The sequence below is a fragment of the Conger conger genome, chromosome 2 (genome assembly GCF_963514075.1).
Source record: "Conger conger chromosome 2, fConCon1.1, whole genome shotgun sequence".
NCBI lineage: Eukaryota > Metazoa > Chordata > Actinopteri > Anguilliformes > Congridae > Conger > Conger conger.
The window spans coordinates 55,231,479-55,256,523 of NC_083761.1; the positions used below are offsets into that span (position 1 = coordinate 55,231,479).

At 39.9% G+C, this 25,045-nt stretch overlaps 3 protein-coding genes across 4 annotated transcripts; 2 read left to right on the forward strand and 1 right to left on the reverse strand.

The window, feature by feature from the left end:
• Positions 1-1,073: 1,073 nt before the first annotated feature.
• Positions 1,074-9,407, forward strand: eri2 (ERI1 exoribonuclease family member 2). Of its 2 annotated transcripts, none has more exons than XM_061232353.1 (9): positions 1,074-1,196; positions 1,331-1,398; positions 2,929-3,009; positions 4,025-4,152; positions 4,241-4,391; positions 4,795-4,895; positions 7,428-7,509; positions 7,679-7,767; positions 7,908-9,407. In XM_061232353.1, exons 1-9 carry the CDS (start codon positions 1,174-1,176, stop codon positions 9,186-9,188), a joined length of 2,004 nt encoding a protein of 667 aa, XP_061088337.1. In that variant the 5' UTR covers positions 1,074-1,173; the 3' UTR covers positions 9,189-9,407. The 2 variants fall into 2 exon arrangements, with proteins under 2 accessions (XP_061088337.1, XP_061088338.1); XM_061232354.1 differs by having other exon boundaries at positions 7,679-7,823; positions 7,908-8,082.
• Positions 9,408-9,850: 443 nt separating this feature from the next.
• Positions 9,851-16,699, reverse strand: acsm3 (acyl-CoA synthetase medium chain family member 3). The gene is made up of 14 exons (XM_061231223.1): positions 16,563-16,699; positions 15,077-15,313; positions 14,696-14,906; positions 14,125-14,332; positions 13,860-14,003; positions 13,561-13,717; positions 13,005-13,084; positions 12,703-12,826; positions 12,049-12,129; positions 11,807-11,908; positions 11,589-11,716; positions 10,575-10,674; positions 10,374-10,493; positions 9,851-10,293 (listed from the first exon to the last, which is right to left on the reverse strand). Exons 2-14 carry the CDS (start codon positions 15,308-15,310, stop codon positions 10,207-10,209), a joined length of 1,776 nt encoding a protein of 591 aa, XP_061087207.1. The 5' UTR covers positions 15,311-15,313; positions 16,563-16,699; the 3' UTR covers positions 9,851-10,206.
• A 2,190-nt stretch (positions 16,700-18,889) lies between these two features.
• thumpd1 (THUMP domain containing 1) lies at positions 18,890-24,844 on the forward strand. The gene is made up of 5 exons (XM_061232078.1): positions 18,890-19,251; positions 19,612-19,819; positions 19,935-20,115; positions 21,401-21,649; positions 23,788-24,844. The coding sequence occupies exons 2-5, from the start codon at positions 19,619-19,621 to the stop codon at positions 24,114-24,116; spliced, it is 960 nt and encodes a 319-aa protein (XP_061088062.1). The 5' UTR covers positions 18,890-19,251; positions 19,612-19,618; the 3' UTR covers positions 24,117-24,844.
• Positions 24,845-25,045: the final 201 nt, after the last annotated feature.

Consider the following 25,045-nt stretch of genomic DNA (forward strand, 5'->3'; position numbering starts at 1 on the left):
TAGGTAGAGCAAGAAATTCTCAAAGATGGTGGCATATCAAGATAGCAATGTTGCAATGCAACTAAAGAGATCAGTGCTACTTGAGTTAGATTTGACTGAGTTCTCTGTTTTTAGATTTGGTTAGCTATAGGGTGAGTGCATTTGAAAGGCTTCCACTCCTGAAGAGAAGAATGAAGAATGCAACACTTTAGTGATGGCAATGGGCTTGATGCAGTTATTGCAAGCAAGGGATATGCGTCAAAATATTTTGTGTTTTTTGTTTTCATTTACTTAAATTCTGTTACAATACTTTTGATCACCTAAAATATGGTGGTCTGATACCAAAGATGCTATGTTCTAAGTAGTTTAACACATCCAGGTGTAAATACCAGGAAATAAAAGCCAAGATTCTCGTGTCCATGGTTTATCTCAACCCCAAATGTATTCAGCTTATTGCAAAAACAAAGGAACTGGGCTTGCTGTTCCAATACTTTTGGAGGGAACTGTATTTATTACCAATAAATTTGTTCCAGTGGGAAATAATAGTTTTTCAATGGGAACACAATAACGATAACTCACATGAAGCGCTATAGGCCAGGCTACGTTTCACAAATTCAATGTTTCTGAATTAACGTATGTGAGATGCAACTGACAAAATCCAAGAACATAAACTGTTACAGTATGGTTAAGGTGTTGACATTGGGCACATTTGTATTCTGGGATTACAGTAAATAATTATGTTTGTTTAGATTTTTACTTTGATCCAATGTTGCTGGTTACATATTAATTTGTGTCTCCAGGTGAACCAATGTCAGGTTCCTGTTTTTACAGGCTACTGTAGCCTACTATGCAACTTGTGCTTGAAACTTACAAGCGATGTTGTAGTTTTAAATGGGCTGCTCACGTGTAAGATCTGTAATTGGCTAGGGGAGTGTTTGCTCCACATACTTCCGCTGGAGTCGAGGAGTGGTTGTGGGAGAGTGGAGTTAAGGAGGGTGGAGTGAAAGATAATGGGACGAACCCAATAAGCAAGGAAGTGACGTTTTGTGACAGTTCAATGAGTACGTCACTTCGCCGGTAAAATTTAAATTTCTTTCTCCACCCACTCTGCTAGATAAAGAGAATCGTGAGCTCAGAACAGATGCGTATCTCACTATCGAAGGGACTCATGTTGTACAGGCACTACAGCACGTCATGGCTACAAAAAAATTGGCTAAGTACGAATCTGTATATCTAGCCAACTAATGTTAATTTAGGATTTGACTGGGTAGACATTTTTGCTAGCTAGCAACCTAGTATCTGAAGCTTGGCTTCAGCTTGTGTCTAACTAGCTACCGTTGCTTATTTGCAGTGAACTGGGGCTGGTTAGACAACGCAGGCGACCTTCAAATGAAAACAATGAAAAACAGATTCTCTGTGGTAAGTTGAGTGTTAACCTGTATTAGCCAAATTACATAGCTGCCAACGCTCACGCTTTCGGCGTGAGACACGCATTTGCCTGTTTTCACACGCACATGCAAATGCGTGTGTCTCACGCAGAAAGCGTGAGAGTTGGCAGCTATGAAATTATACGTAAACTCGTAGCTGGCTAGCGTTGTTAGTTTCAGTTCAGGTTTTGAAAATCGGCAAAGACATGTTTCAGCTCAGGTAGAATTGAATGTCAAGATCCATGCAGTCTGTATGTATTTTGACAGTGGTGCAATTTCTGTTCTTTTGGCTGTTGTACTCATGCACATTGCATTTGAAATGAATCAACGAATATGAGGTTAGTTCAGACCATTACCTTTTAATATGAGGGTATTTACATCCGAAAAGTAATTGGCCAGTTGGCCCTGCAGCTGTTTCTGATTAGTCGGGGGTCATCAATTGATTCCTTAGTAGGGAAAGAAAGCTTTCATTATCTAATCTTGATTCTAGGCTTTTGATTTCCTTTGGAGTATGTTGTTGGTATATGTCAACATGAGGACTAGCTTTGTGCCAATGACAGTCAAGAAAGGCATTATAAGGCTGAGAAATTATAAGGAAAAAAGAAAGTCGAAGGCATGGCCGAAACAATAGGTTGTCCTAAACAAGCAGTTTGGAACCTCACTAAGAAGAGAGGGCACTGGTGGTTGGGATCATTGCCTTGCTTTCTGATGAAGCTCCGTCCAATGAGTTTGGAAGCATTTTATGGAATTTGAACAGATGAGATGCTTCTGTAGATGTAATTCTGCTGCTGCTATCAGCAAATACATTGTCAGTGCAGGCCAGTGAGCCAGCACCTGTGGCAACCATACATGCCCAAACTATAATGCCCCCTCCACCATGTTTCTTGCCTTTGGTACAAGTCTTGGTCTCATCTGTCCAATACCTTTTTCCACAACGTTTTTTTAGGTGGTACTTTGCAAACCGTAACCTGGCCATCCTATGTTTGCAGTTAAACAGTGGTTTGCATCTTTCAGTGTAGCCTCTGTAGATCTTTTTAGATGTTCTTTTTTCTTTTTGGCTTCCCTGACCGTCATTGGGACAACCCTTGTTCTCCTGTTAACAGACCAATAACGGACTCCAAAGGCAATCAAAAGCCTTGAATCAAGTCTCGATTCAGAAAGCTTTCTTATATATGTACAATGGAAGGGACTGAATACACCTGACTAACCAGAAACAACCAAAGCTAATTGTCCAATTACTAAAATGGGGACTGTATAAACAAATCCTACATGGATCACCCAATAAGGATGTAAATACTGTGAAATTAAAGGTGACTGTCTACACTTTAACCTCATATAAACAAAATGTGCGTGAGTACAGAGCCAAAACAATTAAAATTGCACCACTGTCCAAATAATTACCTACTGCACTATATATCCAAATTTTTGGAACACGGCACACTTTCTGCACGAAAATTGTGAAATCCTGTGTTAATGCAGCCTCTAAATGAGCCTCTCACTAATGTGATTTCTGTGTCTTTAGGGCAGCTCTTTTCTTACCTGGTTGTCATAGACTTTGAATCTACTTGTTGGGCAGACAAGAACAATTATGGACAAGAAATAAGTAAGTCAGATTTTTTACAGTTATCTTTTGGCAACTGTTTACATTAAAGGTGTGGTTCACTTTTAAAATTTTTATATTTCACTTGTGTATGTTTTTCATTGGCCCAGGTGTTCAAGGATATTTATAGATGTTCACATAGGTTTGATTTGTACCTGCTGGTCTCACATAAGCTGGTATAGGAGCATTGATGAGCTTGCAGTTTAAAGCAGCTTGTGCACACATCTTATGCCTGCAGAGGTTGTACATTTCTATATGAATTCATGTTCTTCTTTTGGTGGAGTTATTTACAATGTGTTATTCATTTGTGTCATTTGCAAGTGGCATGGATTATTGTAACAATAGTACTGCACATCAGAGAAGCAATCAACGTCAGTATGATAAACAGTGTTGTGGTTTGAGGGTGTTTGTTGCTGCTATTCCGAAATTACCTATTGGTGAAACTGAGTTGTAAACATCTACAAAATGTCTACTATTTCTAAAACCAAGTAAAATTGTTGGAATAGAAGAAAAATCCTTAGACCAGTAGCCTGTCGCCTCCATTGGATATTGAAAGCAAAAATCCCCTGCTTTAAATGGACCACATTTATCATGTCACCACAACGATTGCTCTGTGCACTGTAAAATCAAATGCATTGGCAATTTCTTAAAATGACACACAATCGACCAGAATGCCTGGACGTAACCTACACGGACTGCTGGATGTCTGTCCATTGACATCACAATGTCAATGTAAATTATGTAAATCTTTCATTTTTAATCTTTTAACATACCGTGGTCAAAGTCACTTGGGTCACATTTTTTCCCCCATTCTTATAGTTGATGTGAACATTAACTGAAGCTCCGGACCCGTATCTGCATAATTTTATGCATTACACTGCTGCCACATGATTGACTGATTAGATAATCACATGAATGACGTGTACAGGTCATTGATCTTTGTCATATTGCTTGTTTGTTTGAAAGTGAACTATAACTATATTTAATGAAAAAATCTATTTCTTTATTTCCATGGCAGTTGAATTTCCTGCTGTGGTACTCAACACCAGGAATGGGAAGATTGAATCAGAATTTCATACCTATGTGCAGCCTCAAGAGCATCCTATACTCTCCAAGTTTTGTACAGAACTCACCGGAATCCGACAAGTAATATTTTTGTCCTTCTGAACTAGCTACAGTAAATTACAGTAGTTTGTTTGCTCACAAATACCCCCCCCCCCCCCGTTGCATTCAGGAACAGGTTGAAGCAGGAGTACCTCTCCACGTTTGTTTGTCTCTATTCACCCGCTGGATTAAGACGTTGCAAGAAGAAAAGAACATTGTGTTTGTTCAGGAAAAAGCCTGTTCCTACACTGGCCGTCCTTGTGCCTTCGTCACCTGGTCAGGTGGAGTAAATTATGTATTAATTCATGCTTTAAGTCATACACACTACAATGAAATGGTCACAAAAAATTATTGTTTTGGTGGTTTGACTTGGATAAAGTATTAAGTTCCTTGTGACATCTCGGGCCTAATTTATTGGATGTTCCATCTGAATTTGAAATAAGCATTCATTTGATGGATTTGATATATGCTAAAAAAATTACACAATAGGATGTTTGAGGGGAACATCTGAGATTTTGTGAAGGGAATATTTTGTCTAAATTCATACAATGTCCCTTATTTTTACTGTACATGGTGTAACATTTTACACATTATTTTCAGTATATGATGACATTTGTTTCGAAATTGTGAAATATAACTGGGAACGTATGTATTTTATTATTTATTTATTCTCCTTAATTACAGACTGGGATTTTGGAGTTTGTCTGCAGTATGAGTGCAAAAGAAAACAAATCTGCAAACCTGACATATTAAACAGCTGGATTGATCTCAGAGCAACCTATAAGGTAAATTTAGCAGTTGATGCATGTGAAACTTTTGCAGCTGTTGGTCCAGGTGTATGAAAATTGAAGCGGGACATTCCATCAGCAAGTCACTTTCCGACCTCACCCTTAGATTTGAACAAAGGTTTTATATGTGTTATTTTATAATGTATCATGTTTTTAAATATATGTTAAACTACAGTGGAGAGAGGCCTGTAATTTTCATCATAGGTACACTTCAACTATGAGAGACAGAATGGGGGGAAAGAATCCAGGAAATCACATTGTAGGATTTTTAATGAATTAATTGGTAAATTCCTTGGTAAAATAAGTATTTGGTCACCTACAAACAAGCAAGATTTCTGGCTCTCACAGACCTGTAACTTCTTGAAGAGGCTCCTCTGTCCTCCACTCGTTACCTGTATTAATGGCACCTGTTTGAATTCGTTATCAGTATAAAAGACACCTGTCCACAACCTCAAACAGTCACACTCCAAACTCCACTATGGCCAAGACCAAAGAGCTGTCAAAGGACACCAGAAACAAAATTGTAGACCTGCACCGGGCTGGGAAGCCTGAATCTGCAATATGTAAGCAGCTTGGTGTGAAGAAATCAACTGTGGGAGCAATTATTAGAAAATGGAAGACATACAAGACCACTGATAATCTCCCTCGATCTGGGGCTCCACGCAAGATCTCACCCCGTGGGGTCAAAATGATCACAAGAACGGTGAGCAAAAATCCCAGAACCACACGGGGGGACCTAGTGAATGACCTGCAGAGAGCTGGGACCAAAGTAACAAAGGCTACCATCAGTAACACACTACGCCGCCAGGGACTCTCATCCTGCATTGCCAGACGTGTCCCTCTGCTTAAGCCAGTACATGTCCAGGCCCATCTGAAGTTTGCTAGAGAGCATTTGGATGATCCAGAAGAGGATTGGGAGAATGTCATATGGTCAGATGAAACCAAAATAGAACTTTTTGCTAAAAACTCAACTTGTCGTGTTTGGAGGAGAAAGAATGCTGAGTTGCATCCAAAGAACACCATACCCACTGTGAAGCATGGGGGTGGAAACATCATGCTTTGGGGCTGTTTTTCTGCAAAGGGACCAGGACGACTGATGCGTGTAAAGGAAAGAATGAATGGGGCCATGTATCGTGAGATTTTGAGTGAAAACCTCCTGCCATCAGCAAGGGCATTGAAGATGAAACGTGGCTGGGTCTTTCAGCATGACAATGATCCCAAACACACCGCCCGGGCAACGAAGGAGTGGCTTCGTAAGAAGCATTTCAAGGTCCTGGAGAGGCCTAGCCAGTCTCCAGATCTCAACCCCATAGAAAATCTTTGGAGGGAGTTGAAAGTCCGTGTTGCCCAGCGACAGCCCCAAAACATCACTGCTCTTGAGGAGATCTGCATGGAGGAATGGGCCAAAATACCAGCAACAGTGTGTGAACCTTGTGAAGACTTACAGAAAACATTTGACCTCTGTCATTGCCAACAAAGGGTATATAACAAAGTATTGAGATGAACTTTTGTTATTGACCAAATACTTATTTTCCACCATAATTTGCAAATAAATTCTTTAGAAATCAGACAATGTGATTTTCTGGATTTTTTTTTTTCTTCTCATTTTGTCTCTCATAGTTGAGGTATACCTATGATGAAAATTACAGGCCTCATCTTTTTAAGTGGGATAACTTGCACAATTGGTGGCTGACTAAATACTTTTTTGCCCCACTGTATATGAGAGGATGTTAGAATCAGGTTTGGTTAACCAGCATGACCAACCATTCAGGACAGGAGATGGTTCATCAAACAATGAGGTTCTGGGGAAAAATCCAGCAAGAGCAATGCTCATGCACATTACCTTAGTGCATAGTTCTTGTAACGGTTTTCAGATGCATGACCACAGTATTGTTTACTTGATCCTAGCATTCTAATTTCATCCTGAGGCTCAGGGTTTGGCTAATGCCCTATTTTGAAATTTCAACAGTTACAACCATACTTGTGGTATAAGGGAGTGCATACTCATGTGATTAATTTTTTTAGTCGATGCTTCTTTTCGCATTATTGATGCATGAGCTTGACCCTCATAATTGGCGCTTGCAGGTGATATCGGTGATATTAGATTAATCTGTACGGGGGGGATTGTATGTGTTTGAGTCCTTAAAACTGTTGTTGCAAATACAAAGCCATTCTCTTAACTGTGGTACATACAGTATCATTTGTTGTAAAGTAATCAAAAGCGTACTCCAACAATAACTGGTTGCAAGGGGTCCAATAGTTGAACAACATGATCAGTTGAGGCTGGAGCTAATATTTAGAAGATGGCTAAACTCTAACCCCAAATCTGATACTTGGTGGTTACATGTGCATTAATCTGCCAAAAGTGGCTTTATCTTTATTTGAAAGGGTCACTTTGTTGATTTTCTTTTTTGTTTTGTTTTTGATGCAAATCAAAACTTTTTGTATTTGATTTATAGTTTATATTGTTCACAATGGAATTGTTATTGTGGATTTCACACATTAATAAGGCAGTTTCTACTTCCACAGCTTTTTTATAATCGAAAGCCAAAAGGACTTAATGGGGCCCTGCAGGATCTTGGAATTACATTTTCTGGGCGGGAGCATTCAGGTGATCAGATTTTTGTTGCATATTTAATTTGTTTTGTGAGTATAATGTATGTTTGTGTGTTTAAAAAAAACTTCAACCAAGTTTTGAAATTGAGTACAGAGCCAAATCAAGAAAAAAATGTCTGTCCCAAACATTATGAAACCGTAATGCATACATTTTTTATTTTTAGGTTTGGACGACGCCCGCAATACTGCACATTTGGCTTGGCGAATGATAACTGATGGCTGCCTCATGAAAGTGACCAGCAGTCTGGATAGGGTGAGTGGGTTTGTCATGGGTCCCAATGCTGCAACTCGTCCTTCAGTTCCCTTCAGGTGAATTGGTTTTAATGGCAGTGCTGTCTATTTTTTAATAATGAAGTGGTAACCTATTAATAAACTCTTTCAATTTGTCATCAGGCACCAGTGCGGACAAAGCCCCTACTCCAGATGAAGCCGAACACTGGCAATGTGGGTCAACGTAGCGTGACCGAAGAGGGAATTAAACATTTTTTGAAGCAACCAAAACCTGGACTTTGTGAACAGGAAGCGGAGTCATCCAAGAACAAGCATAATCCTGAAGTTTCTTCCAACCGTGAGATTTGTCAATATCAAAGCTGGGTGCTGCCAAAAGATTTCTCTCATAGTTTAAGCACTCCATTTGTTAAAGGGAAACCCTCGGTACCAACACCAGCAAGTCACTTTGGTTCAAAAGGATCACCGCTGTCTGGAACTGCTGCTTCATTACCTAAAAGTAACCTGGTACTAGTTGCCACCACTATTGGCTGCAATACAAATGTACACGAGGCAGATGCAAACTTAAACACTGACCCTGCAACTTTGTCATGCGAATGGTCAGAAACACCTTTTATAGAAGCGGAGGATTCGCGGTCATATGATGATGTGATTCTGGAGGACAGTGATTCATCTGCAGATCACTTGATGGACACTTTTACATCACATCAGGCAAAGGGTGTGGAACACAATACTGAATGTTCTCTAGTAAATGCTAGTAGCAGCCATTCAAAACCGATTCTTTTCAAAAATTCAAACACAACAGTGTATTCGCTTGAGAAGTGCAGACTTTATTCCTCTAGCAGTGGTGTATTTAAGACTCCGCTTTTGTCAAATGGCAAGCTTAAGGGTAAACGCATACCGCTCTCACATATGCCCTGCAGTGCAAAACCCAAGGTTAACTGTGGTCCAGAAAAGCCAGAAAAATACTCTGGACCTAACATGAGCACACCCACCAGGTCATTTACGGTCTACAAAGATGAGGATGATTCCTGCTTTTCCATCGAGTCTAGGCTATCTTCAGGTAGACTGAGCTCAGTTCCATCCTTGCCCAGCTCTTTATCAGTGAACAGGATGTCTCTTCCTTCAAGGGGCACTATGAAAATGACATCTCCATTGTGCACCTGCGGCCGCAGAGCTAAGAGGCTGACGGTAGGAAATGGAGGACCCAATCATGGCAGAGTTTTCTTCAGCTGTCCCATTGGGAAAATGGGCTCAGGCATCAAAAAGAGCTGTGGATTCTTCAAATGGGAGTCTAGCCTTTTAAAAGCTGCATCAAGCACACTGGCTTCCCACTCCTTGTGTTCTGTGCCTGGTACTAGCTTGACATCATCTGGGAAGAGCTTCATTAACAATAGTTTCTCTTCACATACAAATTTTGCCAGGAGACCCTCTTTGAGAAATTAGTGTTGCAATATATTAAGGTAATGATGACTTTTCCATATCAACAACAATGTATAAAATGTAAACTTTTTTAAATGTGTAAAACATGAAGATCTTTCTGAGTGTATGCTGCAAGTCCTTGCATTATGTTTATTCGTATTTATTCAGTTTCAGTGTTACAATACCTTTGAGTGTAAGAATTATAAATGCATATTTTATAATAAAAATAGAATTGAAATTTTATTCCCACCATAATACAATGCAGTAGCTATTATGTACTTGAACTCGAGGTAGAGATGTGGGTGATACACAAGCTTCAATTAGTTCATAGCTGATGAGTACTATGAAGTCTACAACAACCTGACTGCATTACAGACTTCAGCATAAAGACATTACTTGTTTGGACAGGATTTATGTTGTGAAATGTTCTCATTGTTTTAATTGTGAAAATATAATATTTTCATTCCAAAATGTAACACTCCAATATTGATAGCATTGAATTATGTGACCGTACATTAATGTATTGTTGAAATGTAATTGATTGCATTGAAATTGCATTTTTGTGCATTACAGTAGTACTGTATAACCTCTGTGATACAAACATTTGGAACATTCACCGTAAGGTCAAAACGCACCACTTAAACCAGATTCTTTGATAAGAACAGTTCATTATCACAGAAACCCAGTAGCTAAACAAGCAAATCATTTATTGCATAGTTATGCCACTTATTTACAATCACACACCATAACCTGCCTGTAGCAGCCAGTGTATTACACACACAAACAAAGTTGAACTGTATAGAAAAAGTTAAGTCATTAATCAAAAGTCATACAGGTAAAGGGATACATGGCTAAATCTGAGTTGAGCTCAAATCAAGTCACAGATGATTCTTGCCTTGTCATGAAGAGAAAAATAAGAATAAAACACACATTGTCAATTAAGAAAATTTCCCTTACACTGTACATGCAAATGCCTTAACCAGATGTTGCACTCAGGAGCCCAGGGTGAGCTAGTTCTCGTTAAAACATCAGTGCTCCCACTTCACGGTATTCCCCACTCTTTGTTCCGTAGTTCAGCTCTTTTTATTTTGCCACTCAAAGTCTTGGGCAGTTGTTGGACAAATTCAATCTGAGCAAGAGAAACATCTGATGGTCACTGAACAATTCAAATATTTCTTTAGAACGAGGTCTTTGACGATGTGTTATTACCTTGCGTGGATATTTGTATGGAGCTGTTAATTTCTTCACATGATTCTGCAGTTGAGTTATGAGTTCATTTTGGCTGTGCAACTTGAATTCAGGTTTCAGCACAATAAAAGCCTTTACGATCTGCACGGGGAAACATTCATTAGGTTATTTTCATTTTCATTTCTGAGGAAACCGACTATAATATTTAAATAAAATGGGTACCTCTCCCCGGATGGTGTCAGGACTGCTGACCACAGCGGATTCTGCCACAGCTTCGTGTTCAATCAATGCATTTTCAATTTCAAAAGGACCAATACGATACCTGAGAAATTAATATGGAATTAAGTAAGTACTACTATGATGAGTACATGCCATAAAGCAATACAAAAATGAAGCCAATTTAATCATGCTAGCTATGGAGCTATAAAAGTATTTCATGATTCCTTCAAATATGGACCATCCAGGTCCCAAAGCAGCAAAGCATCCCTATATCATCACACTAACACCACTATGTTTGACTGTTGGCATGATGTTCTTACTATGAAATGCTGCATTTGCTTTAAGCCAGATATAAAGGGACCCATGTTGTCCAAATAGTTAATAGAACATCCCAAAGGTCCAAAAAAGGTCTGGGGATCATCCAGGTGCCTTTTTGCATTTTAGATGAGCATTGGTGTTCCTCATGGTGAGCATTGGTCCCCGTCTTGCTACTCTCCCATGAATCTCATTTTTCCCCAGTCTCTTTCTCAGTGGAGTCATGAACACTGACCTTAGCTGAGGCTAGACAGGGTTGCAGTTCTCTGGATGTTCTTCAGGCATATTTAATGCATTGTAACCATATTTGCTTGTAGAACGTTTGTGGTGACTACATCACTCTGATGGCAAAGTTCACTCTGAGTGAGGTTTAGATTCAACAGGGCTGGCTTCAATCAATCCTGGCTGTGTTCAGCAGGATCTAATCAATTACATTTGGTCAATTGGCTAACCTTGGTAACTAATGGGACAATTACTTGGGTGTTTGAAAACTTTTTAAATTAAATAAATGTGTTTTTTAATTGTTTTGTCTTTACTCAGTTTACCTTTGTCTAAACATCTCAAACCATTGTGTGACAAATATGCAATAATAGAAATCAGGGGGCAAATACTATTTCACAGCACCATAACTGTATCTGATCATAGCAACATTTTTTGCACTCAAAAGGGGGCCCAAGTCTGAACATGTGCTTTTGTGATTACCCAGATGATAGAATGACATCATCTGTTCGACCCACAAACCAAAGGTAGCCATCCTCATCCATTATTCCCAGATCTCCCGTCAGATAGAAATCCCCTCTGTAGCACCGTGCTGTTCGCTCCGGATCATCCTGTTTATATAAGTGATAAACAGCGATGATTGCTTTTTGGGGAATCTCTGATGAATCAAATGATAAAATGGATCAAAGCAATGCATGTACAGTGTATCCAGAAAAGAGACAGAAGGGCTTGTGAGGTTTCACTCTGATGGCCAGGTTTCCCTCAGATCCGCGAGGCATCACATCCCCAGCATCGTCCACAACCTGAAACCGTCAGCAAACATCAACGTGTAAGTTTTAAATTCAAGAAAATATAAATGTTATTGATTCTTCAATACAACGTCATGGGGAGAATTACAATTATTGTTTTAGTTGCCCTGTAATGGACACAATCACACATTTACCTGTACATCATACGTAGGAGATGGCTTTCCAAATGACCCAGGTTTGATTTTCATCCCTTTAAATGTGCCAGCAATCAAAACCTAGATATAAAAATGCATGTTTGCACTCAGTAAACACTTTATTCAGTGGACCTGGACTCCAGCTTGTTAATGCAAATATCTAAACAACCAAGCATGTCGCAGCAACTCAATGCAAAAAAGCATGCAGACATGGTCAAGAGACTAACCATGGAATGACTGTTGGTACTAGATGGGGAGCTATCTGATTAAACTGCTGTTCTGGGCTTGTCACACACAGCAGTCTCTAGAGTTTACAGAGAATGGTGGGATAAAAAAAGAACATCCAGATAGGAGCAGTTCTGTGGGCAAAACTGGCTTGTTAATGAGAGAGGTCAGGAGAGAACTGCCAGACTGGTTCAAGCTGACGGGAAGGTGACAGTAAGTCAAATAACCATGCCTTACAACAGTATTATTTAGAAGAGCATCTCTGAACACACAAGTCGAACCTTGAAGTGGAGGGGCTGCAGCAGCAGAAGTCCAATACCGAATAAAGTGGCGTAGAGTGTTTATTTGCCTATGTCTGCATTTCAGGTTTGTACTATATATACTTTATGAACATGAACCATGAGAGTTTTACCTCAAGTGACAACTTACAGTTTCAGTCTGGCCATATCCTTCATAGATATTTAGTCCTGTGTTACTTTCCCATTTTTGAATCACTTCAGGATTAATGGGCTCTCCTGCAGACAAACAGTGCTGCAAGTTTTGAAACTTGTACCTTAATAAAACAATTACAATAAGGATATAAGGATAAGGATAACTTATTACAATGAACATATGTCAAAACAGTCTAAATTCTGATGGGTTTGTTTTATCAGAGCAAGCTCTGGATTGCAATTTTTTCTGGCTTTTGAAAATATTTATTAGAATTGACAAAAAAAATTCCTGTTTTATACCGAGAGAGATCTTCTTGTATTAGCATTCTGTATATTGTTGGGGTTGCACAGAAGGTTGAAATGGGATAAATGCACAGTGTCTGAAAACAGAAAGGAAGTTTAAATGGTTAAACACCAAATACTTTCATTGTGGCACAATCACGTCACAGTAATAAATCCATGGTAGCACGTTTTGGTGTAGTTGATGACTGCCAATTGTTTGTACATTGGATGAGCATACCTGTTCATGTTGATTTGCATGCGAAAACACCCTGGCAATCCCATAAATGGCATGCCTAAACCTTTGAACATGCCAAATTTAAATTTTTATATATTTTTTAAGCTGTTTAATTCAGCAAATTGATAGCAACTGTTCATTCAAATTTGCAGTAATATGTCAAGTTTGTGTCCTGCAGAGGTACTTCTTTTGACCTACAGATTCGACAAAACGTGCAATTTGACCACAAGTGGCCAGACTTTTGCATGCCACTGTACACTGTATGTCTGTGACAACGTGCACAAAAATGTATGTTAATCTGCAAAACCCAGCCAATTGTCTACCCCCTGCAAGACAAACCTCAAGCACTGTGGTGGTCTCAAACCGTGGCATCTGATGCACAAACACGCATGCTCCCTGTATCCAGGCAGCAAAGACACTGCTCCAGGCAGTCTTGGCCCAGCCTGTGTCTGAGGTGTTCCAAAACACATCTCGCTCTGTCAAATCCAGCCAGTACCTCCATGCAGTGATACCAGAAGGCACAGAAAGTGAGATGGTTACAGTACAAAATGAATCTTCTTACAGTTTTATTAAAGGCTGAGATGGTGCAAAAATATTAATAACATTTCTTTAACATAAATGTTAAACAAGGCAAGTACCTGCCATTGACAGTCAACCCAATCCCAAAGCTGCAATGGCTTTGTTCAGCCATTTTTGGAGAACCTGTAGTACCACTGGTGAAGAAGATTGCCATTGGGTCTTCACTTTTAGTTTCTACACAGACATGGTCACTGGATGCTGTCCTTCAGGAAGAAAAAAAAATGTTTTTTGCCAATGCTTGATGTGAACAATATTCTGTAATTTTCTGAATGTTCTAGTGTATGTCCTCATTTCATCATTATTCAGTAGGTGGTTGTGTTTTACCTTGAAAGCTCACCAAAGTTCATCCACCCTTCTCTCTTCCTGTCTGACACAAGAAGTTTTGTTCTGAGAGAAGAGCATTTAGGAGCCACAGTATCCAGTACAGGAGCCAGAGATTCATCTGTTATGACGCACTTGGCCTTGGAGGCATGTAGTCTGTAGAGGATATCCCTGGCTGTCAGTTGAGTGGTCCCAGGGATCAGTACCATACCTATGTGGGAGATTAGACTGTATAGGTAGTAGCACACAAATTGGCGATAACATGGAACACTGCCACAAATATGAATACAAAAACACACAAACACTGTGCAAAGGTAGTGAGAAGTTGCAATTACATTGTACCAAATGAGAAGAATGCCATCAGCATATTCTTCAAAAATAATAAAAATAAAAATACTTCCCCCTGGTTATGTGTGTAGGTAAAATAGGATTGCACAGCATCTAGATGTTCACACCGTCATACAATTCCACTATTATTGTGTATGGTATACATTTTGTATTAATAATAATTATTGTCTGTCTGTATTTTTACCCCAGTATATGGTATTACCATAACAGATAGAAGGTAACAAACCTGTTCTCAGGCATGCCACATTTACCAACCACCACTCTGGGATTCTGGGTAGGATTAAGAGCACTCTGTCTCCCATCTGGAGCTTGCAGGGCCCTGATAGAACATTGGCTACTCTTCTTGAATGGAATGCAAGTTCTTCAAAGGTCCATTTGATCTCATTCCTTTGGCCATTTACCCACCACAGAGCAGGGTTTGGTGATTTTTCTCCATGCTAAAATAGCAAGTTAATAATTTATATTTTATATGCAAGAAATGATGGTAACAAAATTATGCCAGCTATACAATTACATTTTGATATATCCTTACAATTATCAAATATGCATGCAAATAAGCCACACATTTTTGAATTAGTATTTTTTTATATCTATGAAAATGATAAACCTTCTCCTTCTCCGCCCACTTATCCAGCACATCCTTGGCAAAATTAAAATAGTTGGGGACTTCTGGGTTGTACAGTTGTCTGAGGCCTTCATAGTCTTTAAAGTTGTTTGGAAAGCATGTCTTGTGTCTTTGGACCTGATACCATGCCCCTGTACTGCATAAAATGTCCTTTCTCTGTATTTGCAAACCAAGACGCAAAGAGAGTGCTCCCGTTATGCACTTAAACCTCATCATCCTCTGAAATGAAAAAAAAAGGGAATGCTGACAATATGGTAATTCAAAAAAGGATTAGATGAGATGCACAGCAATTTCCTAAAGAAAATGCAGGGTGTAATTGCAGCAAATGAGTGGACTATTGCTACTACTGCTAATACTATGGTGTTTAAATATGTGCATTTACAAGCTGGTGTACAGGTGTACCTAATAAAGTGAGTGTATATGAATTCTGCTAGAATGCAGAGGCTATTGTGACATCACATGCTTCCATGAGCACACAGCTCATTTTCAGAGTTAATGTGGATTGGCTGAACTGCAGAATGTCGGTTAGAGTGAGACTAGGGTGAGAAGAAAACTGTTCTCAAACAAATGCTCATAATGTGAAAAGTTTAAGTACTACCCAAAAGCTTAACATTGTGAGAAACAGTATGAAACAAGCACAGCATTTGGGACAAAGCCGGACATTTTCCAGTTGGTTTGGTGTTGATATCTCAAAAACTCGAAGGAGTAGGTCGTCATAAATAATAATAATAATCTTGAATTTCGAATAACAGTAGTGTGTTGCTTTGCAGTCACACTGATAATAATAAACTTGAATTTTGAATAACAGTAGCGTATGGCTTTGCAATCACAGATTTTTTGTGGGTGAAAAACAAAAGGCAGCAACCCCTGGGATTGGCCACCCCTGATGTGGAACTTTCAAAGTGCTTTGCACTATAGGTGCAGGAGTATGGAAATTTAAGAGGGGCATTCCGTCACTTTCTGACCTCACCTTATAAATTAACGACTTTTTTAATAATGTATAATTATTATAACATATCGTTTTTATACACAAGGCTTCTACTTTCTGACCCATGGACTTTCCATCTGTTAATAATTAACAGCTCTACAACCCTACACCCACACCGGCCCTTTTTGGGTAAGATTGAGTATCCGAACGTGAATAGCTGCATACATGCAGATAACCGAATGCGCTGCATTGCATTTTCTTCCAGTAGTTTACCAAACATATCTGGATATATTTTTTTTATCCGTTTGCATACCGTCGAATGTTACTGAGCATAAAATCCCACTTTCCAGTGACTTAAAAAATAAGGGTCTTGCTCTAACTTCATCTAAGCTAGTTCCGAAGCCGCATAATGAAAATAAAAACTCAACTTCTTGCACGCAATAGGCTGAAACGCCATTCCCAGTAATGTATTTTTCTGCGCATTGACAGATAAGTGGTGGTTAAATTGAGCTGCTGTCAGGAGCCTAAGTACTTACTTACCTTTTGGCTGCGCTGGTTTCTGTAGCATGGCAAGAATTACTAATCCTGTCCTAGCTTGTTTTGAACTGCATTTGCATTGGAAACCCACCCTAGACGGTAGGAGGAAAAAAATAGGATCCCACCCATTGAACTGAAATGATCCCACTCATCGAGCTGCGCCAGAGGTTTGAAATTCTCTGAGAAGCTCGCAAACTCCAGTGGTTACTCGAGGTAATGCAGTTTTGTAAGGTCTGGTGCCAAAAAGCACATTTCCCCATTGAAGTCCATTCAAAACTAAGAATTTAACTTACCATACTTTTAAACTAACTTTTTTCAGACTGAATTAATTACTATCCGGAGACTGACTTATTTTCTGAGCAATACAGAAGATATAGGATTTATTTCACTCCTATTTTGGTCCGCATGGTTTTGCGTGGCGGCACGGATGGTGCAGTGGGTAGCACTGCCGCCTCACAGCAAGGAGGTCCCGGGTTTGAATCCCTGTCGGCTGGGGCCTCTCTGTGCGGAGTTCGCATGTTCTCCCCGTGTTCGCATGGGTTTCTTCCGGGTACTCCGGTTTCCTCCCACGGTCCAAAGACATGCAGGTTAGGCTGATTGGAGAGTCTAAATTGCCCATAGGTATGAGTGTGTGAGTGAATTGTGTGTGTGCCCTGCGATGGACTGGCGACCTGTCCAGGGTGTATTCCTGCCTTTCGCCCAATGTATGCTGGGATAGGCTCCAGCCCCCCTGCGACCCTGTTCAGGATAAGCGGGTTCAGATAATGGATGGATAGATGGATGGACTTTGTATTTGAGACAATAGGCCTATGATACCAATTAAGGTGGTGATGAACCTGTCAATTACGAAGATTAAAACTTTATACTAAATAATAGCCTACATTAGTCTAATCAACAGATTTTATGCGTTTTTAGGATTATTTTGATTTTTTATGGACTATGTTTGTAGCTCAATGCGTTCAGTCAGTGGAAAAACCTGCAAGGTTATTTTGATGCATTTCCTTTAGTTTCAGGCTATTTTCATAGGCTATTAGTTGAAAGGACAGCCAAATGGAAAGTTACGTTTGATTATAATGTAGCTAGCTAGCCTCCAATGTTTGTTCATTTTTCATGGCTTTGGGGCTGCTACTTGATAGAGTAGCAGTAATTTATCCGATATTTGTATTTGTTCCAGTGACCTTTGATGTGCACTATTGTACACCGGTTAGGATAAAAACGTAGGGCAGCTGAATGCAATTCATTCCCAACGGGCCAGTTATGAACCAGGCATTAAACATCAGTTGAGAATTACAAAAAATCATTGAGTCTCAATATATAATTGCCAGATGTTGGCCCAACTGTATACACAGGTAAACTACACTATTGTAATAAGTGGGCTTATCTTTAATTTAGCAGGAAAGGACTGCTTTGTCAGAACCTTTGAATAAACACAGCCAGAGACTGTTGTACAAAACCACAATCTTTATTAACAGTCAATTAATGGTCTAGTTAAAATCAGTTCATAGAAAGATTTAAGGCAAGGCGCTACCGACAGTTAAGGGGCAACTAGCCTCATCAGGACAATAACTTGGGCTTCTAAAAAGGTGAAAAACCACCACACAAGGCTAGACTCTAGCTTAGGGCACACCACTCAACATGGCACACGGTCACCCTCTAAACATGAGGCACTGCAAGTCATCAACCAAAGCAACATGGGAAATGCACTAGAACCCACACCAGTTTAAAGTGAAACCCTATGCCAACCCCGGTCTTACAGCTACCCCTCCTGTATCTGTTGCTTGGCCACACTAGTACAAAACTAGCCTACCAGTAATTAAGCCTACTGGGACATATAAACAGGAATATATAAAGACTTTAAAGGTGTACGTTACTCGCCCGGAGCTTGGGACACCGTCCAATGGCAAGATGTGCCGAGGAGCAGGCCCCCTCGGTCTATAGGAGGCACTTCACACCTCCCCCCTGACACTCGAACAGCTACCCCCTATGCTAGCTATCTTCGTTGCTGGCAGATCTAACCGACCGTGGGCATGGGCGTGGGCGTGGGCGTGGGCGGCGGCGACGACGACGACGACGACGATGACGACGACGACGACCCCAGTTCCAGCAAGTGTCAAGCCCCAGCAGCGAGATGCTCCAACAACCATATGTGGCGTCTGTCCAGTCTTTTGTCTACTCAGTCTCCCACGCTCGCAATCAGACACACCTGTATTCAATTCAGTTCAATCATATTCATTCATGCCATTGATTAGTGAGACCCCCTAGCCAATTCACATCACAATATATAGATATAATAAAGTGTCTGCTGAATAATTCTGTCAACACCATATAGTGTGCCCAGTTCAGTTGTAGACAAGGTGCTCTTTTATGGATCTTTCACAGAGTCAGTGCTAATCTTTTCACTGGTTTCGTGGTACAGAAATTTGAATGTGCAAAACAAAAGTAGACTGTGATATCGCCATTGCTTGACGAGGCGAGCAGGCTAGACAACCAAGAAGTGTCCGACTTTTTGACTCCTCCCCCGATGGCAATCGGTTACTCTCGCCTGTTTTCGAGCCAAGTCGAAAGTCTACAGCGAGGCGATGTCGCCGTGGCATTACGTCATCAACGCGACGAGAAAGCAGTGGGAAGCCTCCGGTAAACTGCACGTGTGAAATTGTACGAGAGCTCTTGGAGTTGTACCCACACAAAATAGGTTTGTTTGTACTAATTCACAGTTTCGCGTTTCATATTGAATGTTGAAGTACATTTTGAAATGGTCTTCCATAAAGCCTGGTTGATGTATGAGTAGCTAGATAGTGATAATTACTCAGCATGCAACAGAAATATATGACTAATGTTAGCTAGCTAACTGACGACTTTTTTATAGAAAGCCGAGTAACCAAACTCAACGAAATTGTGAAAATGTCAAATATGGTACTACGTGCAGACCGGAAGTTCTCTTTCGAAACGACATATTTCCCATTTATTTCGTGGTTGGAAACTTTTATAATGCCAATACAGGTTCATCGCGCATGTTCTGTCTGCCAGCTGATTGAGTTGGTTGTGTTTACAGGCAAAAAATGACCGAAAACCAAGACTCAAGAAAGCGGAGCAAACGGCATTACGGCAACTATGGAAACAAAAAGTATAAAGGTTCACGCGAGCTCGAAGTTGGAATGCAGGGAATTCTCATGACTTGTAATATGAATGAGAGGAAGTGTACTTCAGAAGCTTACAGCCTCTTGAACGAGTATGCGGACGAGTTATACGGACCAGAGAAGGTAGTATCGTACTATCGTTGAACTATCGTTTAAAGTGCTTTTATAATCGCTGTCTGAATTTTTGGTAATTGCCTATTTGGAAATATTGTAACATATAAGCTTATATAATTTGCAGTTTTCTGATGTTGACGACGGTGACAGCGATGCAAACGATTCTGCAGATGAGGATGACGCAGAGGCTGCCTTAAAGAAGGAAGTTAAACAGATACGTTCTTCTACACAAAAGATGGAGAGGCGCTTCCAGGCTCTTGACAGTGGAGCTAATAATGTCATCTTCATTAGAACACAGCATTTAGGTGAGTGACATTTTTATTTGGTACTCGTCTTCGTAACATCATACTTGCGTGTTATTCTTTGGCTTAACACTAAGCAAAGCGGTTGAATTAACTTTTTGGGGATGGGCATAACTGTCAGACGGGGTATGTTGTGTGACGGATTCGTTATTGTCATTTAAAATAAATAATCAAAATCCACAGGCGTTGATGTGGTTTATATGTCTGCAACTTTTGCAGTTAGTTGTCAGTACTTGGATCTTCTGCCACAGGATGTAGCTGTCTTGAAGCTGAAAGCGCACCAGCCATATAAGTTGTGTGCATGTTTAGCACATGAAATACCTCACTGCAGGTTATTTTTTAACTTGATGCACCTTACTTCCTTGGAATGTGTAAGCTCCTATATACATTCCTCTGGTTGTGAAAAGGATGAACTCAATGCATCTAGCCATAGTAAAAATAGATGGTGTAAATGTTAGGGCTAATGAATTGATTAAAGACAGAAGTTTGCATGAAAACCAGAAACCGATCTGGCCTTTGTTGCCCGCCTCTGCTTATGCCCTCAAGGTCATGGGAATAGTACTGCCATCTAATAAAAGCTTTGTGAAGTACAGCGAAGGCTCGTAGCTGGTTACAGTGACAATGCTCCCTGATGACGTAACCCTCAAATTGAAAACAATGTTATTTCCCTTGGCTGAGGGTGATTACGCCTTTAGCTGACTGGTAACGCGTTTGTCTGAAATCTTTGGATGAGTGAGAGGCTGGGGTTCAAATCCCACCTCGGACTATTTGGGCAAATACAATGCATTTCGACTCTGATTAAAAAAAATATATATATATATATTACTACTACACAAACAATATGCAATGTTACCTGCCAACATTAACAATATTTTCTTTCACAAATTCTGCCCAAGTTATTTGGGTACTCTGGGACTCCTATGGCTACTAGCACCCACTCTAATTCCGATTCTGCTTCCAACCTTTGTAGGGTGAGGGGTTGAATTCCAAAGTGCTAATAAAAGTAACCCCCGCTCCCAAACCGTAAATTGTAAAAGCTGAGATTAACAATGAGGGAAAACTGCTTCAGCAATGTGTGTGCACTACATGCATCTGGCATAAATCACTTAAATGGCTTGGGTGAATGGGTACTAAATATAGCACAGTAAGCTAGAGGGACACCATGCTTTCAGGTTGAGCTAAATATTATCACTTCATGCCTGCAACAATATTGTAAATACAGATGTGTTGAAGTGTTTAAATCCATGGCAAAATCTGTTATTTTGTGCTGAACTCATTCTCTCTTCAGATCCTGAAAAGCTTGTCCATCACATTTTGCAAGACCTGCACACAACGAAAAAGAAGAAATCTCGGGTCATCCTCAGGATGTTGCCAGTGAGCGGGACCTGTAAGGCCTTCATTGAGGACATGGAGAAGTACATGGAAAACTTCTTGGAGCCATGGTTCAAGACCCCTAACCAAGGAACCTTTCAAATTGTATTCAAGGCCCGCAACAGTAGTCATAATAAGAGGGATGAAGTCATTAAGGCTTTGGCGGGTAAGTGCTCACATTGAAGCTCTTTAATAACATATGAAACAATAAAGAAATGTATGTACAGGGAACATGCTGATCAGAGGATTACAGGGGAAACTCGGATACAAACTTTAGACATATAGACCGACTCATCAAAATGGAGTTTGGGCATAGTTGAGTGGCTGAAGAGTACAGACATGGAAAAAAATATCTTAAACTGCAGTGTTGTTCAAGAACTGACAGTCTACCACCATGGGAATGAAACTGGATAGATATATTGTGGATGTTATGTCATCCCACTGATAAGCTTTCTTGGGAAACCAGTGTTCTTGTTGAAGATTATAATATGCCAGGGTTAACGGCAAACAAGTCAAGTGTGGTCGGTAGTCTGTTAGGTGCGCTATTGTTGCTGGTCAGCTGACTGCTCATTACACAGCCTTGTAAAGGGGGTGAGTGTAAGATGCGGTTGGCTGCAGCTTTCATTTGAAGGATATTTCCAAAATGAAGCACAGTACAATGCTGGCTTTGTGGCAGGGCTGGTGTTGAAAAGTTGGGAACCGACTCTAGTTAAAAAATGTATGGTTTAATCGTTGCCAGATAATTTGCAGATGATCACTGTATGCAATAATTGATAAACAAAACCAATTGAGTACCAAAGCTAAATCGTTCTAGAAACGTTGATTAAGAATGTAATGTATTAAAAGTAGAGGGTCGGCTGAAATTTCGCACATTGTTTCCAGGCAGATCTAAACGTGCCGAATATGGCCTTGAATCTTCCATGGGTCGTATCATAGGGCCATAAGTTCTTTCAGTTGACTTTCATTTGCAAAAAAAAAAGATCAAAATTTGACCCCCCAAAATTGGTCCAGGTGAAAAAAAAAGTGCATATTTTAGCCCAAAGACACTCAGTGAGCACTTGATTCGGTATTTATTTGACTTATTTTTAGACTTAAGACTGCTGCTGTCGCCTATCCTTGGGTCATCCTCAGGATGTTGCCAGTGAGCGGGATCTGTAAGGCCTTCATTGAGGACATAGAGACATCCGTTGACGCATTGTGTGTTCAGAGATGCTCTTCTGCATACCACTGTTGTAATGTGCGGTTATTTGCGTTTCTGTCACCTTCCTGTCAGCTTCGACCAGTCCGGTCCATCTCCTCTGACCTCTCATTAACACGTTTCCGCCCACAAAACTGCTGCTCACTGGATGTTTTTTTGTTTTTCGCACCATTCTCTGCAAGCTCTAGAGACTGTTGTGTGTGAAAATCCCAGGAGATCAGCCGTTTCTGAGACTCTCAAACCACCCAGTCTGGCACCAACAATAATTCCACAGTCAGTCACTTAGATCACATTTATTCCCCATTCTGACAAAACAGCTGAACCTCTTGACCATGTATGCATGCTTTTATGCATTTAGTTCCTGCCACATTTAAAATATTTGCATTTACAAGCTGGTGTACAGGTTTACCTAATAAAAATTGGTCATCGAGTGTATATTCCCTTATCACAGAAAGCAAATTTCCTGATGGCTAGAGATGAATTCTTCACACAAAACTAACCCAAGATACACACTGTCAAAGATTTAGGGCTTCTTACAAAGTTATAGACCTCTAAAAAAAGAATCGCATTTTGTGCCACAACATATTTTTCATGACGCCAGGCAATGGTTCTGCTGGAAAAAAGAAAACTCAAATTTTCAGGAATTTTCATCATTATTTACCAACAGACAGAAAATAAAAAAGTTGTCATGAAGTGGCTCTAGGGGGCTTTTAACTGTTTCTTGCCATTTTTGAAAAATAGATGGAATTCAGTATGCTGAGGCTGGAGACTATAGGATTGTGGATATAGCAGTTTCATGTTGTTTGCCATTGGGTAGAATGTTTAGAAATAATTCAGTGCTGACAAAAATGGTCTTATTTGGTTGAGTACCTAATTTCATGCTGATCAGTTTCATGAGATTTGGCTGTGGTGTGTTGCATTGTGTCAATCATATTACAATGCATCAGATTTACTGCTATTTTTGTGATGCCAGAGGTCTCATTGAACTTGTGTATACTTCATGAGATCATTTGAAAGTATTATTTATTCAATTTTATTAATGATTGAGGTCAATTGCTCATGCACACTCAAATGGTTGGTAATTCAGTTTGTCTTTTCTGTTTTAGAATTGGTGGGGAAGATGAATCCCGAAAATAAAGTGGATCTCACCAACCCGGAGTACACAATCATCATCGAGGTGATTAAAAACGTGTGCTGTGTGAGCGTAGTACGGGACTATATGCTGTTCAGGAAGTTCAATGTGCAGGAAGTGCTGAAGCTGGATAAAGTGCAAAATCAACCTCAGAGGACTGAAGGATCACCCAGGGAGACCGAGGACGTGAAGCAGGATGGAGGAGACGGAGACTCCAAAACTGTTCCTGGCCAGGAGCAGCAGGAGGAGCAGGCTCTACCAGAAAAAAAGGCAGAGGAAGACCACTCACCTGGCAAGAAGTAGTGGAGGACATTGCGCCTAATAATGGATATCGTTGTGCTAAGTGTGTTATGTAAATAGAGGGCATAACTGGAACCTGTTCATGGTTTAATACATGTGTGTAAATGGTCAAAAAGTTGGATTCCAGTAGTGTGTATTCCCTTCCTGATTGTGATCTTCACCTTGTAATATTTAACCAGAATTTAGCACCTCAAGCTCTTGGACAATTTTTCCAAAAGTGAATTCAAAAGGAGGAAATTTTTGTTGTTAAATGGCTCCCAGGAACTACTTTGTCAGTGTCTACATTTTATACCCAGCATGTTGAATGTTGGAATATGTGATTTTATTTGTCAGAAATGTGATTTAAATAATGTGTTATCAGTGGTGCAGTTTTATTTTACTCAGTTGAGTTTACTTATCAAATTGAAAAAAGAACTTTGAATTTTACTTGAGTTTAGCATTATCCAAGTAAGAAAAGGTAAGCTTATCCTGTCTTCCTCCATACATCAGCGATAGGTGTTGGATTCCCTTTCTCCTGCCATCTTTACAATTCGATTTTTACTGAAGCAGATTGATTACATTGTTCTTAATGACAAAATAGATTTTGTTTTCTAATCAGGGAAACACATATTTTATCCCAGATTGTCTTTTTACATGTCTTTTTCTTATCTATTCCTTTTAATAAGTATCTCGGATTTCCTGTACCTTGATAGCACTATACTGAAATAAAATTGATTTGATTTCCAAACGTATATCACCTTTGTGTGTTGTTTTTTTGTCTGACCAAATTCTTGTCCTGGGTTTGTCTCTATCAGTATTTTCCCCAGACTTTCATGACAATTTTAAAGAGGAATTGTGTGAAATGGTAATGGAGTAAACACCAGTTTTCAGAGAATATCAACTCTTATTCTCTTTTCATTAGTGGTCAGGTCAGTCTCATTTCTTGCCCACAA